Source organism: Polyodon spathula, chromosome 8, assembly GCF_017654505.1.
Source record: "Polyodon spathula isolate WHYD16114869_AA chromosome 8, ASM1765450v1, whole genome shotgun sequence".
Taxonomy (NCBI): Eukaryota; Metazoa; Chordata; class Actinopteri; order Acipenseriformes; family Polyodontidae; genus Polyodon; species Polyodon spathula.
In genome coordinates this window covers 26072346-26089342 of record NC_054541.1, presented here as the reverse complement: position 1 = coordinate 26089342, position 16997 = coordinate 26072346, and the positions used below count along the sequence as shown (strand labels likewise).

The 16997-nt window shown below is 37.3% G+C and overlaps 1 protein-coding gene across 2 annotated transcripts in view; it reads left to right on the top strand.

Annotated features, from left to right (window-relative positions):
• LOC121319675 (GAS2-like protein 3) overlaps window positions 1-16997 on the top strand; it is a 36479-nt gene that overhangs the window by 10179 nt on the left and 9303 nt on the right. For both annotated transcript variants that reach the window (XM_041257347.1, XM_041257348.1), the window contains exons 2-7: window positions 9017-9072; window positions 10374-10551; window positions 11341-11459; window positions 13270-13411; window positions 15885-15948; window positions 16054-16192. In XM_041257347.1, coding sequence (XP_041113281.1) covers window positions 9049-9072; window positions 10374-10551; window positions 11341-11459; window positions 13270-13411; window positions 15885-15948; window positions 16054-16192 — 666 coding nt within the window. In that variant the 5' untranslated portion in view covers window positions 9017-9048. The remainder of the gene's footprint in view (window positions 1-9016; window positions 9073-10373; window positions 10552-11340; window positions 11460-13269; window positions 13412-15884; window positions 15949-16053; window positions 16193-16997) is intronic.

Genomic DNA, 16997 nt, shown 5'->3' with positions numbered 1-16997 from the left:
TATATTACAAAAGCATACTGACTATTTTGACTTACTGTTATGGTGTGTAACAGGGTGATGGTCCGAGCTTACCCTCTCCCACAGTCCCATTATTCTCATAAGAACATAGAGGTATTTAGAATACAGGAAGCAGCAACTTGCTAGTGTTCACAGGTATAAATATTTATTTTTGTAATGGATACTTCACTCAGATTGCAAATATGAGGTTGTACACAATGACTGACATTCGCAAGACAAACTCGCGACTGACCACCTAATAACACTTCTGCTCCCTCCTGAGGAAAGACACGGCATTAAATAATGTTAAACACATTGCACATGTTTCTTTTCAGTTATATGTATTTGTTTAACCTGTATGAATATCGTCTTTGTTTACAAACACAATCATTAAACTATTCTATCATTTACTCTATTATTATCGTTGTTGTTATTATTATTGTCTAGTCCCTAACCATTACCAGTAAAGATTGAACATCAGCATTACCCCTTCTCTTGGAAGATTATCGAACATATGGCTGTAACAAAACCCTTGTTCCACATGTAAACGATAACTTTAAGGGAATCGCCCTAATCTAAATACAGCAGTACAACCTCACATATCAAATACACCTTGCAGTTATTTAGTAACTAAGCGATAAATATAAAAACTGTTTTTGAATTTATCGTTTAGTTACTAAATAACAGGAAGAAAATGTGCATAATTATGAATGCACTGTAGCTTGTATATTATGTGAAAGAAACAACCTGAACATTAACCTGCTAGAATTTAATATTTTTAGAATTAGTTGTGTGATGTAGAAATAATCACCTTTCAATATTGATCCACTGCCGTCTTGCCTAGCACAGCATTCAGCTTTCTTTTTACTTTTCGCGTGTGTGGTAGTATGGGAGAGTGTACTGAGCTGTGCAAGCACACTGGTCATGTGATACGAAAGGCCGGCCCTAAATCTGCCTTGCGTTCATACATATGTAAAAGCCGGTCCTGGTCCCGGATTGCAGGCCCTGGGCTGCCTTTTCACTTTTGGAGCATTCGTATATGAGAACAGGCGACCCTGGGCTGCCTCAAATCGGTGTGAACAGGGTCTAATACTCCAGAATTGTTCTTTGCAGCATATCAGAGCTGCTATCAAATGGCTAACTAAGCTACATAAAATGTGTTTGGCTTTTTATTTTATTTATTTATTTATTTATTTATTGATAAGGTAGGTTTAGTCTTGCAGTTTAAACTTTGCAAACATAGATAAACGGCTGAAGTGTGGGTAAGTGCCAAGGTAAAAACAAAAAAAAACAAATACAAATCCTGTGCCAGCTGAAAGCTGCTTGATCATATATTGTGTTGCATCCTTAATGCTGTATTAAAATGGTAATATTCGTGTTGGCTATTAAGACTACATAATTCTACTTTTGAAATTGTCAATCATTTTACATTTCTTCAGTAGCAAATCCTTTGTTATAGCAGCCCTCTATTATTTTGAAATAGCAGTAATGCAGTGCTGTCCAGCCATGATACACAGCATGTATGCACTGAGAAAACAGGAGCACATTGTGCTTGCATCTGAGAAACGTCGCAGTAGAAAATGAATCCAGGGAAAATACACTGCTTTGAATGTGTTCTGTAACTTGTTTTGTCACAGACTTCTTGCATTATTACTGCCAATTGACGTCTGCAAGATAGCATATCTCACAAAAGATTACTTGAAGTATGGGCCCATTTTCTATAAAAGCTAAGAATGGAAGGCAATAAGCAGACTCTATAGCACTCTCATTGTGTCCTGACGTTATTTTGAACAGAGCAAAGGCTGGATGCTAGTGCGATTTGGTTAGCTCTGACCAGTCCATGGGAAAATTGGATGCAGAAAGTGTTAGTAAATCAAGATAAACTGACTTCCCCTTAAATATTGAACACTTTTTTTTTTTTACTGCACAAGTGTTTTCTGTGAATTGTCGATACCAATAAAATAAGCATTCATTATTTCCATTACAGTAAACCTCTCCATGGGAGCTTACAGGATATGTCTGTATGTTACAGGTTTTCTCAATTGCTAAAGCACAATTACTGATACTGTTAGCACAATTCTCAAAACTGCCAAGGTCAAAGGATGGCAACTAAATAATGCATTGAGACCATTAAACATGCCACAAATTAACTTTTATAACTTTACAAGCAGAAACTATTTATTTTTAAGTTGACCACTTCATAAGACAGAAAAGCAACTATATGTTAATTATTGCATTTATTTATTTCTAACAACTGAATGACATGAAAAAATATATACTTGTAAAACAAAACAAATTGTTGTCTGTTACATTGTGGGATGTACATTAGGCAAACAACCTGTTTTGTTTTCAAGTCTTAATAGCCCTTTTAAATAATTATTTGTTGTGGAAACTAAAGACATGAATTATATTTGGCCTCATCGTCAGTCACGTGTCAGTACAAAGTTGCATTTTTGCTAGTCCACAGTATTTGAGTGCAAGAACACCAGCATTTCGACCTGTTGTGGGGGTTAGGTTTGCCCACTGTGTAGTCCTAAACGAGTCATATGGCGATTTATTTGTTTTTTTTTTTTTTTTTTTTAGCTTTTCAGAATAAAATCTAAAATATATTTGCGTTTTCTATTGGTATTTAATCGTAATGTTGATATTTTTATTGTTTTTATTTATCATCGCTGGATGTTTTACATTACATTGATCAGCATGTGATTAAATACATAACCTTTACAAAAATGTGTGTCCATACTTCCAGACCCACAAACTGCACACCAAAATTTCCATACGGTCGAGCGCCACAAGCACATACTGTAAAAAATGAAATGTTGGTGAGAGCAAAACATTTTAAATACTAGTGTTGTTGTGCAGTACAGTAGTTAGGCTTGGATGATCTTTTGATACACAAGAACAAGGGATAGAACATTGCCTACACAGTTTCTGTGTAATCTGTATTGTACTGTAGATCTACAGTGTGTTCAACTTTAAACATAACTGGTGTTTTTCCATTATTTCTGATACTGTATGTATTATGCACTTTAAATAAAATATTCAGTTATTATGAAGCAAAATACCTGATTTCATAAAAGTGCCGCTCTGAACAATATTGTGCCCTGTGTTTTCTTTTTTGATTTACCAAGATAACATGCCTATACAAGGCCATATTTACGTGCATGGTTCCAGTAGATTCTCTCTTTACTGTGCTGTTGTAGGTGTGTTTTATATCCGACCAAGAAACAATTTTAAATAGGTCTTTCTAACAAATGGTGCGTCCCTTTTTTTATTCTGCTGAGCTCCTGTTTATAAAACTGTAAATAATGTCTGCTCCACTTTTACTACAGTATGTAGAACAATATGGAACTGTGTTGGTTAAGTGGCAAAGTTGGCTGCTGATTGTTCAGGGGCGATGCAGTGCAGGAATAATCAGACAGTTGTAATCCAGTTTGGAAAGGTTTATTTCTATTTTTTAATCCGGGTCTGGTGACCAAAAGAATAAGCCCCGGCAATACACAACAATGTGTAATGCACAGAGCTAATAACGGGTTTACAGCCCAAATAATATATACTTATCTGCCGTACAATACTAAACACTGTCACCAGTCCTGGGTGTGTCTATTAGTGCTCGTGGTGGGTGATAACAGATTTTATTTGTGCTGTTCCAGCTTGTGCTGGCCCAAGGCGACAGCTCAGGATACATGATAAGCTCTCTATACACAGACGGTTACAAGACAAGCACAAACAAACAAAACACTCACAAATACTTTTACAATGCTTGCTCTACAGAATTTACAATTCTCCATCCCCCTTATACTATCACGCATGACCCCTTGGTAAATGATTGCAGCTGTCTCTATTGCCTGCAACTGCTACATTGTTAACTTTCCGGGTCAATATGTTCCTGCAACGGAGTCTCGCTGCCTTCAAGGCTGACTGACTTCCCGACCCTGGAAATGAACTGTTAGGCCAGCCTGTCCAAAGACTTCCCCTTTTGCTACTTAGCCTCCTCACAAGTCAGGAGGGAGATTTGCAACCAGAACTCATTATATTTATGTCACAGTCCAGAACATGGGTAAGTTACTCATAAGCTAGGCTATAATTTTGCCTTTTGTTTTTTTTCAGTTCTCACTATTGGTAAATTGTTAAACTATTAAAAATCCTATGTATGTATTGTCTTTCAGGCACTATGGATTCCGAAATGCGTGCATTGATCTGTATTGCTTATGAAATATATATGGTGGTGTGACAATACAAATCACGAACACTAAATACAGCCCTAAGGTCCGGCGGGGCTTAGCCTTCATGGATACTTAGGCTCGCTGTTCTTTTTACTTTCGGTTTTGTTTTGTTTTTTCCTCTCTTGCTCTTGTTTTCTTCTCTCGAAAACCCACCCCGAGTGCAGAAAACTGCAGGCTTTTATGCAGGTGCCACCTTTTGCACAAGGTGGTGTGTTTTTTTTTTTCTTTTTTTTTAAATTGTGAATGGGGCTTCCCATCCACACTACCAAAACATACAGCTATGCCGTCAAAGTATATTTTTTAATAAAAATTTTGCCCTGCCCCTTCTCATGTACAGGGCTCCTGGCCCTGTGACTTTTCAGTGCCATAGCATGACAGTGGAACTGTGTAGAGGGACCTGAGAAGGTAAATATGGATGAAAGGCAGGAAGTGAGTAGGGACTAGGCAACTGTTAGAAAAAGTACAAAGAGGAGGACGACACCGAGCAGTTAACATAGAGAGGTTAATCTAGCTAATAGATTCCAAGCACTGAGCAATGACAGCCTAGTGCTGGATGAAAACAGGGGTGAGGTGTTAGTAGGTGACTTATTTATACGCTATGTCGACCCAGTAATTTTAGCCGTAAAGATCCCGTAAATAGGGTTTTTACCTGACTCCCTGGAGTAAAGGTAAAGGATATTGAATCAAGAGTATACAGATTAGTAAATCACAAAAAAGAGTCTGTGGTCATTATAAAAAAAGAAAGAAATATTATAGCAGAGGTGGCCAAATCGCGGCCCACGAGGCGCATGCAGCTCTTTCGCAGTTCAATTGCGGCTCCTGGTAAAATGCTGAGTGTTGCATGCTTTGCGGCTCAAAGGAACTGACAAAAAAATAATAATAGTCTCATATGCAGAAACTGTCGGGAAATTTTCATCTGTGCTACTGAATGGCACAGAAGGCTTTCCCCATCAGCTATAGCAAAAACTGCTGTATTCTTATGTGTTCGTGCTTGTTCTGATTTGTCCCGAGATCACGATCCACACATTGGCCACCACTGTTCTGGAGAGTTGTTGCAATTCAATTACGAATATTTCTAACTCTTAATGGTATATTCGAAGTTTCAGTCTGGTTTTCGTGCTACACACACAGCACCCAGATGACCCTTGTCAGAGTCATGTGATCTGCTGATAAACTCTGACATTCCATCAGTTTTAATTCTTTTACATCTGCCTTTGGTACTGTAGACCATTCCATCCTACTGGATCGTCTTGAAAGTGCAGTAGGACTGTGTGCCCTTGTCCTATCCTGGTTAAAATCTTAGGTTTCTGGTAGGTTTCAGTTTGTCTCTTTTGGGGAGGTAAAATCGGCATAATCAGAAGGAGTCTGTGGCATTCCACAGGGCTCCATTCTAGGTCCCTTGTTGTTTTCATTATGTGTGCTACTGTTAGGTGACGTTATCCGTAGACATGGAGTGAACTTCTATTGCTATGCTGATACCCAGCTATATTTTTCCCTAAAGTCAGGAATTTCTTCTTCTTGGGTATTATTAGCTACTTGCCTTACAGACATCAAGCATTGGATGTCAGAATTTTCTAATGTTTAATTCAGACAAAACGGAGATTATGCTAGTAGGATCACAGAACCAACTAAAAGGAAATGTGAAATTTAATAAGATTGACCCTTGCATCTATCATCAAAACTTAAACTAGAAATTAAGAGTTTGGGGGTCATCTTTGATCTTGATCTCCTCATTTGAGGCTCGTATTAGGGAAGTTACTGAAGTATTTTTTTTACAATTTGAGAAATAAAGCCGAACTTGGAGAAATTTCTCTATCTGATGCTGAGAGACTGCTCTCTTTTTCTGGTGTCACGAAACTATGGTATCCTGCTTTTGGCTTGTTCAGAATACCGCCGCTAGAATTCTGACTAAAACCAGGAGAAATGAACAGATTACCCTGTTTTGGCCTCTTTACACTGGACCCCTGTGCAGTATAGAATTGATTTTTAAGATTTTGCTTAACTTACAAGGCCCTGAATGGATTAGCACCTAGTCATTTGCAGGAGTTACTGACCCCTTATCTTCCAAACCACACTCGGAGATCACAGGATGCGGCCAGCTGGTTATTCCTAGGGTCAACAAAAGCAACACAGGAGGCAGGGTTTGAAATTAACTCCTGCAAAATGTAGGTTAATTTGGTCTGTGGCTGGTAAATTTCACATACTTATACGCCACAATGGCGGGTACGTTTTTTGCACACTTAACATCGTTCGACTGGCTATCATCGCTGTCATTTTGCTGTGCAGTTTATACTTTCTGCAGCCAATTGCCCTCCTCAAACTGCAGTCGCTGATGGTTCAAATCAACTGAACTTTGACCATGTGGCTGACCTTGTGCTATGGTTGTTACAACACCAAAATGGATGACCGGTTGTTTGTCGAAGGTGCTCAGAGTTTATCCCTACATATATGCAATCTATAGATCTGATTTTTAAACATCAGATGAAAAAGGAGAATGCATGGGTATCAATTGCTGAACAAATTAAGTTGTAATTTTAAACACATTGTATATTACGAAGTGCCCCAAGTCCAAAATGATAATGTTGTGGTTATTACTGTGCTACAAGATTATTATTTTTTCAGTATAGGATAGTGCGTACAATATTTTTTGTTGTTTTTTGTGCTACAAACTATGAAAAGGGGATTCAAGTGATTGCTAGTAAACTATAATGCAACCACGTTAAAGTAAACTTATTTGGCATTTACGATGAATAAGGATACGATTGTCACGAGGTCACGAAAATCGTGAATTTAAACAAGTCTGTGGAATCTTGGAAATGGATGTAAAAACACATTTGGTATTTCCTTTAAAATGCCGTATATCATGCACTGAAAATACCAATCTGCGAGGATCTGTATTGTTTGATTTTGTATGCACACCGTATTTACATGTAGCTATGAAAGGACCTTTCAAGTTTTGTACAACATTGCATATCCTACCCCCTGAGGACTGGGGTACAGGCGGACGTGTGAAAAAGTTGGATTTGTGAACATCCTATTGAAAAAGCATTTACACATCCATAAATAGCTTGGTAAACAAAAGCAACACGCAAACTGCTTTAAACATGGGTACCTTTTTTTGCCTTAAAAGTAAAAGAGATTAATTAGGCTACAATACACAGTGTTGCTATGCAGTTTACTGTAAGGCATCTCCACGCAAAGCTTTAAAAACAAACAAACAAAAAAAAAAAAAAAAATAAACAGTAACCTGCAACTGATGGCTTCTTTCTTAACTCTAGAAGACGCTGCCTCCCTGGTTCTGCTTTCTTAATATTTCTGTCACGGTGCTTTTGTGCTCTTTCTTGATATTGTCAACAGCTGATAAGAAGCTCAATGTTATCTTGAACGGACTTGTTTTAAAGCTTGAAAGGATAGTAAATGTACAGTAACCTGCAACTGATGGCTTCTTTCTTAACTCTAGAAGACGCTGCCTCCCTGGTTCTGCTTTCTTAATATTTCTGTCACGGTGCTTTTGTGCTCTTTCTTGATATTGTCAACAGCTGATAAGAAGCTCAATGTTATCTTGAACGGACTTGTTTTAAAGCTTGAAAGGATAGTAATTTAATGATTAATGATCCTTAGTCAAAGTGTGATAATAGAAAATAGCAAATTTTATTTTAATTATTTTTTAATATAGGGTTGATGAACAGAACAGGCTAAATCTAGGAAGTATTTACAAGAATGACAAACAAGCAAGAGTAGAGTGGCTAGTGCATGGATAAGTTCATTGAAAGGCCCGGGAAAGTAGGGCTTTTTCTTGTAGAGCTCCTGAATTGTGGCATGCTCTGCCTTTGTTTGTCAGGGAAGCTGGGACTATTACAGTCTAAAAACGCACTTTTATAAAATGGCTTTCTTATCTCAGTGGGTTTTAATGTAACTTTAAAATTGCTGCGTTTGTATTTTGTGTGTGTCTGTATTGTTATTTAAATGGTCTGATTATTACAGTTGTATATGTGACATGCTATACAATTATTTTTTTTCCTGCTATGTACTGTACAGTGCTTTGCAGTACTTTTGTATAAAAAGCACTATAGAAATTCAATAAATAAATATGAATGTCGTGTAATGTACAAAATGAACAATTATCGACTGGTTTTATTTTCCTCAAGCTGAAATATATTACTTCAGTAATCCTATTTTTATCCAGTATGCACTTTTTGCTATTTTTGCAGTAATGACTGGCATGTACATGTTTTAAAGAGACAAATAGTATGGTACCTGGATCAGCAGTTTAACAATGTCCCTCATATTCTTTAGTAGTGTGCCTTAACATCTGCTCAGTACTGCTCCCCCTTCCAAATAATGACGTATTACAATATATGTAAAAAGTGTTCTGCAAATGTAGAATAAACCAGTGAGCCTATATAAATTTGGGGGGGGGGGCGGGCATCCAAGACTAAATTGGTTTGTTTGGACAGCTGTGGGAAGGTCTCACGGTCAAAGCTGTGTTTTCAGGAAACTTAAATCCAGCTTGCTTGTATAAACAGAGCAGATTGCCAGCTTTAGGATATTCTATGTCTTTGGTATAAGAGGTTAAGATAGTTTGCTGGGAATGATTACGACAGATGGACAGTTACACTTGAAATCAGAAGATGTCATCCATGCAGCCGTTCAAGATTCTAATAACAATTTAAATGTTTCTATTTGAGGGCAATACACATGCCAACTTTGCATAGAGCCCTGGACAGTTTTTCCCAGTTTGCAGTTGCGTATGATTGCTTAGAATGTTTTTTTTAATTTCCTTTCTGTTTTAGGTTGCAGATTTGAATTCTTTGTGATTGCACCAATGGCAGTACAGGCTGGGATTCAGGTACTGTATTAATGGATTCTGATGCCATGAAACAGCTTTATATATATATTATCTGTGTTTTACAGAGATTTTAATTTAAATCTTGTGATTGTGTCTACTTTCAAATCATTCATTTCTTTTAAACAAGGAACACTGCAAAGTGTAACCTGTCAAACTGTCTCTTGTTTAAACTTTCCCGTTGAAACATACAAGTTTGTGTATCAGGTAGTTCATCGTTACTACTTGAAATATTGTCTTAATTCTGCCCAATATATGATTGTTTTGCAAATTGATTGTTTTTAAATATGTGTATATAGAATCCATTTGTAATGCGTGTGTGTTTTTTTAGCTTTGTTCTGTTTTTGTGTGTCTGTCTGGTTTAACAGTTATTTATTAAATGCATATTCAACTTGCACATAGTTATATTGCCTACAAACTGCTGCTCTGCCTGCAAACTACTGTAGCAATTAATTTTTCTAAGGTTTTAAATGATTTGCTTTTTTGCCCAGTATGTAATCTGCTTTATACTTAATTTACAATTACTTGTTTACTAGATTCATTATTAACATTTATCCCTTTCTTTGAAGGAACAGTCTCCCCTAAAGAGGTGACCATTGAATGTTTTTGATTTTAGTACACAATGAGAAACATTTTCTTTCTTTTTTTTTATAGTATTTTTTTTTTTTTTTTTTTTTTTTTTTAAGTATTTCGTAGCATTAAAAACTAATTGAAACTCATTTGTATCGCAGCTCTTTCAGTTACTTTTCATTACTTCTGGTAGAACAGATGTAGGTGTTCACTGGGTTTAAACATTGTATGTTGACCCAATTCTGTCTAGTATGGGTTTCAGCTGGAACTTGGGCAGAAAGCGTGTTCCTGTTAAAATGCTGTTTTGCAGTACTGGCTGTGCCTCAGATAAAAGCTGGGTTTCCCTGCTAGTTCTGAGGATTGCTCTGATAGGACTGGCAATACATTTAAAATAAATACATCAATAACGAAGACTATCTAAAACAAATCATTTTATTGAAGAGAACTCTTTAAATATGACAGTTCTGGATTTCTTTTTTTAAAAAACTGTTGCCCTACTAAATCACAGCAGGGCTTCTTGTACCCAGCTGTAGTCACTTAGCCACACTGACCAAACGCCATCTGTTTATTACCAGTAAATGGTGCGATCCAGGCATTCCTTTGTTAGCTACACAGCTGTACACCACCATGAACTTGCTGGCACCTCCGTGATATAATGAGCCGTCAGTACATGCATAAATCATTGGAACAGGGTTAAATTCAAGAGGGAACAATGCTTTTTGCCTTGTGTATAGGTGTGGTTTGGAGAAAGGTTTGACGTTCCTGTTGTGAGCCCTAGAAGTCCTTTGACTCCCAGACATGGACCAGGCTTAACTGATGTTTTCCAGTATGACCAGTGGCTTTCGGTGCGACATGAAGCCACCCTGGTGCCCATGCAGGAAGACTTGGCTATCTGGCTGAGCGGCATGCTGGGTAAAAGATCTCTGTCTATTATGCTCAGTGTGGGATTATAACAAAAAATCTTTTAATGTAAGTTTCCTGGGCAGGATGCCATTTATATAACAAACCCTCTCAGTGGTATTTGTTCTGTAATAAGAACAGCCTGTCAGTTTTTAGAATTATAATTGTATAAAAGGAAATGTTCGTAATAAACAACTTGGAGCCCTTCATTTAAATATACTTTTTTGTTTATAAAAATGGCTAATATGTACTGATTTTCAAATGATTTAACATTCAGGGAATTTAAATCCAATTCCGGTAATAGACTTTCAGCTACATCCAGTAGGTTGATTCCTGTATTTTAAATAGTGAAAGACAAAGTTGGAAGTATAGTTGAGGTTCCTGTTACATTTTCAACACACTGCGAACGTAAGAAAGTATCACCTACAATATTATGTTGTACATGTAGCTACATAACAGTATATTCCAACAGTGAAACAGTTATGTTTACTGCTTACCTCAGTAATATTACTGTGAAAGTGGATAATCTAAACAGTTTCATAACTTTTATCCCTCCTGTGTGTTCTTTTATATTGTCTGACATGTTTTTTCATGTTTTATTTACACTGTATATCCAGAAATATGAAATATGAAGCCTATCTGGGTCACAACACCAAAATCAGATATGTGAGGCTGCACTTCGCGATTTAAACACGTTTTGATAAATGGTGTGGCCATAAAGAAATAACCAACACATGTTAAGCACGGCTGTGAGGAAAGCTGTTGAATTGTAATCTGACTGGGCTCTGCCTGTTACTCCAGATGAAGATGTAAAGGCGGACAGTTTCATGGAGGAGCTGGATAATGGGGTCCTACTTTGTCAGCTGATCGGGGTCCTTCAGAGCAAAGTACGAGAGTGCTGCAAGACAGACAAATGGAAAGTAAGCATACAGCAGTTCTTTGCAGTCATGTAATTTTTTTATTTTTTATTTGAATTATCTGGTTTCTAACTCAATGTGCTGTATTTGGTTCTGATTAATTTTGTTCATTTTTACAAACTGTATCTAAAAAAAAAAAAAACACTTAGGATGTTAAAATAACCTATCGCTGCTCATCATAAAAAACACTTAGGATGTTAAAATAACCTATCGAAGCTCATTGTGCTTGTTCTCAACTAGTGGCTCTCAAAAGTATTCACCCCTCCTTGGACTTTTCCACATTTTATTGTGTTACAACATGGAATCAAAATGGATTTAATTAGCAATTTTTGCCCATTCTTCTTTGCAAAATTGCTGAAGTTCCGTCAAGTTGGTTGGGGACCTTTGATGAACAGCAATTTTCAACTCTTTCCACATATTCTCAATTGGATTGAGGTCCGGGCTTTGACTGGGCTACTCCAAGACATTGACATTTGTTTTTAAGCCACTCCATTATGGCTTTGGCTGTATGTTTGGGGTCATTGTCCTGCTGGAAGATGAATCTTCTCCCAAGTTCCAGGTCTCTTGGAGACATCAGCAGGTTTTCCTCCAGGATTTCTCTGTACTTTGCTGCATCCATTTTGTCCTCTATCTTCACATGCTTTCCAGGCACTGACGCAGAGAAGCATCCCCATAGCATGATGCTGCCACCACCATGCTTCACGGTAGGGATGGTGTTCTCAGGATGACGTGCATTGTTAGGCTTCCGCCAAACGTAGCGCTTAGCACTGAGACCAAAAAGCTCTTTTTTGGTCTCATCAGACCATAGAATCTTCTTCCACTTGGTGTCAGAGTCTCCCACATGCCTTCTAACAAACTAGCCGAGATTTGTTGTGAGGTTTTTTTTTTTCTCAACAATGGCTTTCTTTTTGCCCCTCTCCCATAAAGGCCAGTTTTGTGAAGCACCCAGGCTGTTCTTGCTGTATGCACAGTGTCTCCCAGCTCAGCCATGGAGGACTGTAACTCCTTTAGAGTTTCCATAGGCCTCTTGGTGGACCCCCTGACTAGTGCCCTTCTTGCCCGGATACTCAGTTTTTGAGGATGGCCTTTTCTAAACAGATTTCAATTGTGCCATATTCTCTCCATTTCTTAATGGACTTTTCTGTGCTCCGGGGGCTATTAATTGCCTCAGAAATGTTCTTATATCCTACCCCTGATTGTTGCTTTTGAAGAACAAATTTGCTTTGAATGTTCTTTCGTCTTCATGATGTAGTTTGTTATGAAACCAACTGTGGGACCTCCCAGAGACAGGTGTATTTAACCTGAAATCATGTGATACACCTTAATTGCACACAAGTGGACTCCATTCAACTAATTATGTGATTCTAAAGTCAATTGGTTGCACCAGAGCTTATTTAGGTGTGTCATAGCAAAGGGGGTGAATACCTGTGCAATCAATTATTTTCTGTTTTATATTTGTAATTAATTTAGAACAATTTGTAGATTTTATTTTTCACTTTGATAATATGGACTTTGTGTTGATCAGTGGCAAAAACTCCTAATTAAATCCATTTTGATTCCATGTTGTAACACAGTAAAATGTGGAAAAGTCCAAGGGGGTGAATACTTTTGAGAGCCACTAGTTGAGAACAAGCACAATGAGCTTGACGTCTCTTCTGTACTAGTAGTTGCTATACATTGAATGATGTCAAATGAAAGATTCCAGGTTAACAAAATAGCAACGCCAGCCTTTTTTATTTTATATCAGGAGACTTAAGTATAGATTACATACAGGTTTCTTAATCTATAACAAGATATCTTTGCTTTTGTTTAGCATTTTCCCATGAAGAAAGTCGCCTGCAAAAAAAACGCCCCTTCAGGTTCCTTCTTTGCTCGTGACAACACTGCTAATTTCCTATGCTGGTGCCGAGATGTAGGCGTGGATGAGACATACCTCTTTGAATCTGAGGGTTTGGGTGAGTCTTTGTCAAACCTGTTTGTTTTTTTTTGGTTCTTTTTGTTTTGTAAAGGTTTTAGAGTCTCTCTGTATTACAAGCCATTGGCAAATTGTCTTTCGAATGCCTTCATTGAAGATTGCAAAACAAAACTTCTATTGAAAGGGTAAAGCAGGCAGGGTTGGATTTAAGTCTCCTATTGCATAGCAGTTTCATCCATTCCACACCTGAGCTTGTTATCTATACAATGTGTCCAATCAAGCTAGTAGTAAAACTACTAAAAAAAAAAAAAAAATGGGTGAAACTACTGTACAATAGGAGTCTTATTTGTAAACCTGTGTTTGGATTGGGAATGTAGTACAGTAGTCACCGGCTAAGAGAACACCCCTCGGGAAGCAAACAAGTGTTTTAGCCGACTCTTCTGCAAGACGAAGTTGACCACAGACAAAATAAGAATCAATCAATAAATAAATATGTATTGCTTGACATGACTCGCATGCATCAACATGTTAAATGAACAGAAAAGCAATAGGCTAGTGTATGTTAATAAACTATAATAAATAACAGACAAACTAACGTTAACCCCTTTGCCGTCCATTTATTGAGCGCTTGTCAGGTGCGTCAGTCCCGTTTATTTTCACATGCGCTGTTTATTTTATACGTGCTGTTTAAAATATATATTTTTCAAAACAGGTTTAAAAGGCTCTGAATCACAAAAGGACACTCAATACTGTATCTCCAGCCAAGCCCCACCCCTTGTTCGCTGTATTTTTCAATTACCTTTATAGACGTGCATAATGATAAATCCTCACCTTGTTTTATCACCAAACTCCTCAATAATGCAATCCAAGTCATTATTTTATTACTATAACATCTCAAAAAGCTCTGCAGGTGTCTGATATTCTTTGAGTGCTGGATGCAGAAACAGCTGTCTCCTTTGTTTTTGTCTGTGTTATCTCTGTAGTGCAGGGGGCTGTCAGATACGCCTCCCCCCTTTTTTTTTTTTTTTTTGCTTCATTCGGCTCCTATCGGTCTCACTCGGCCATTGAAAAGCTCTCTCGGCTTCTTCTGGAGAAAAACGACTAGTGACCTGTGCTTTAAGTCTTTTTGAAGATGACGGACAGGGTCTGACATAGAACCGCAAAGGGTTAATAAACTGTCGAACTAAGTTAACACAGCACCTTTACGCATGTTTAAATGCAGCAGGTCTAGATTAATTATGAATACATGTACAGGAGCAATATTCAAGACACAGATACAATTATTTAACGGAATAGTTAAGAAACTCACCAGAACGGAAAACACCAAATTGCTTATGGACCTGTGTCTGATTTAGGTTTTTCTCAAGAGCTCAAACAATTTCCAGCTTTTGTAGCAAAAGAAACAGAGTCACATTTGGTGATTGTTTATATACCATTTTGTAGCGATGAGGTGCACTCATGGAAATCCGAATACACGACGAGGCAATGATAAATTGAAAGATTGAATAAACCAATCTGTGTTCCTTGACACTCCCGTGATAAGTTAGTTTTGCAAAGATTGAATAAACTATTTTAATTTAAGTCTGATGATGAGCTGTCAGATTACAAAACAGTACTGTATCAGTTGTGAACATGTCGCTATCGGTGCCAAAAAGGTGTTCCATTAGGCAGAGCATTTGCAACGGGGGAAAAATCTGTTTCACCACAAGGTTGTTCTCTGAGGAGGTGTTCCTATACACAGAGACTACTGTAGTAACAATTCTCTAAATTAGTACAATTTCTAATGTAGATATAAAACCATGTCTAGTTTACAAATCTGTGTCTTCATTGTGTAAAATTTGCTGAGATGGGGAGACTAATTGCTGTGCTGCTGTTTGTATTTCTTATGCTTCATTTGAAAACCTCTGTGTAGCATTGTGATGGTGGAGGGTTTGCATCCGCCGCGCACTGGCGTATATTTGATTTATTGTTTAGATTTGTTAATTATTTTTTGTGCATATGCGGTTCAGTTTCAGTTGAATAATGATAATCAGTTGAAACACAGCCACATAAAAAGGTCACCAGCTTAGCTCAGTAGAAGAGAGATAGGAGTTGAGAAAGGACGAAGGAGAACGGGGATTGAGATCTAGGTCGAGATCCCGAGAATCTGTACCTTTTGTTTTGGCCATCGAGCCCGTTTGTTTTGTGTGCTGCCTTTTCCCCTGCCTGTGTGTCTGTCTTCAGGGTCCATCAGCAGGGGCTGACGTCATCTCTGCAACTTCACCCCGCCACCAGCATTTATTTCTGTTTGTCTGTTTTTATCTTGTGTTTTTTTTTACTTTCATAAGGAAGCAGTGTTACATTTATGAAACAATAAAACCATAATGAAATTATCAGGTACAGATTACAGTACAATAACACCAACATTTTTGTGCTGCTTCCACTGTGTTAATGTTATATTTACTGTATCTTGAATGTGTCATGACAGATAAACCTGCCAACAAAGAAGAATGCTTTTTCTTTTTGTCTTTCAGTTTTACACAAAGAACCAAGGCAGGTGTGCCTTTGCCTGCTAGAAATTGGAAGGATGGTATCCCAGTAAGTGTTTAGGAAGATGTACGTTTTCTGTAAAATGTATTTTAAGATGTCCAAGATAAGTGTGTGTTTGTTTGTTTTTTTTAAGCAATATGTTTGTCTTTTTAGGTACGGTGTAGATCCTCCAGTTCTGGTTAAGCTGGAAAAGGAAATTGAGTTGGAAGAAACGCTGCTCATCACCACAGGACCGACTGCCCCTATCAAAACTTTCAGTGTGTGCTGTAATCATGGGGACCTTCATGAAGCCGTAAGTGAAGCAAACTTTCATGTTGCATTGGTCCTGTGCAAAATAGCTAGAAGGCTGAATTCTTAATGTACATCTGGTTTCCTGAAATTGTTGGTTGTGCTGTTGTGTAACAGTATCATGCATCATGGTTTCTTTGTGTTGATATTAAACAATATGTTGGTTTTCTATTGCTACAAAAATAGTATAACTTGATCAGAAAATTGAGATACTATTCAGCAGGTTGAGGAAAGGTAATAGGATAAAGAACTGTGTGTGTGTGTGTGTGTGTGTGTGTGTGTGTGTGTATATGTATATATATATATATATATATATATATATATATATATATATATATATATATATATATATATATATATATATGTGTGTGTAGTGTGTGTGTGTGTGTATGAGATTGAAGTAGAAGAGTTACTAAGCGCAATAGTAAGACCTAAAAACGAAAAAAATTTTAAATCACTGTTGCATTAGATTCCAAAAATGGTTAGATGGTAAGGATGTGCTTTTGGTACATTTTTATGAATGTTTATATGCTATACAGGTGTCCTCATTTAAATGTTTTACCCCAAAGCACATATCTACATACACATGCACTCTTTATATTACATTCTGATGTATACTGACAGCCCAGGTTCCAGTTTTCCACGCAAAGAACCCCTGAATAAGCAAATACTCTTAACATGGCAAAGATTTAACTACAACGTAATAATAAACAGAAAAAAAGTACACACCAAAGTATATATTGAAATTAGGGTTGTCGATCGATTTTCTAATTTTTGATCAGGGCATTGGTTGATTAACCTGTAGATCA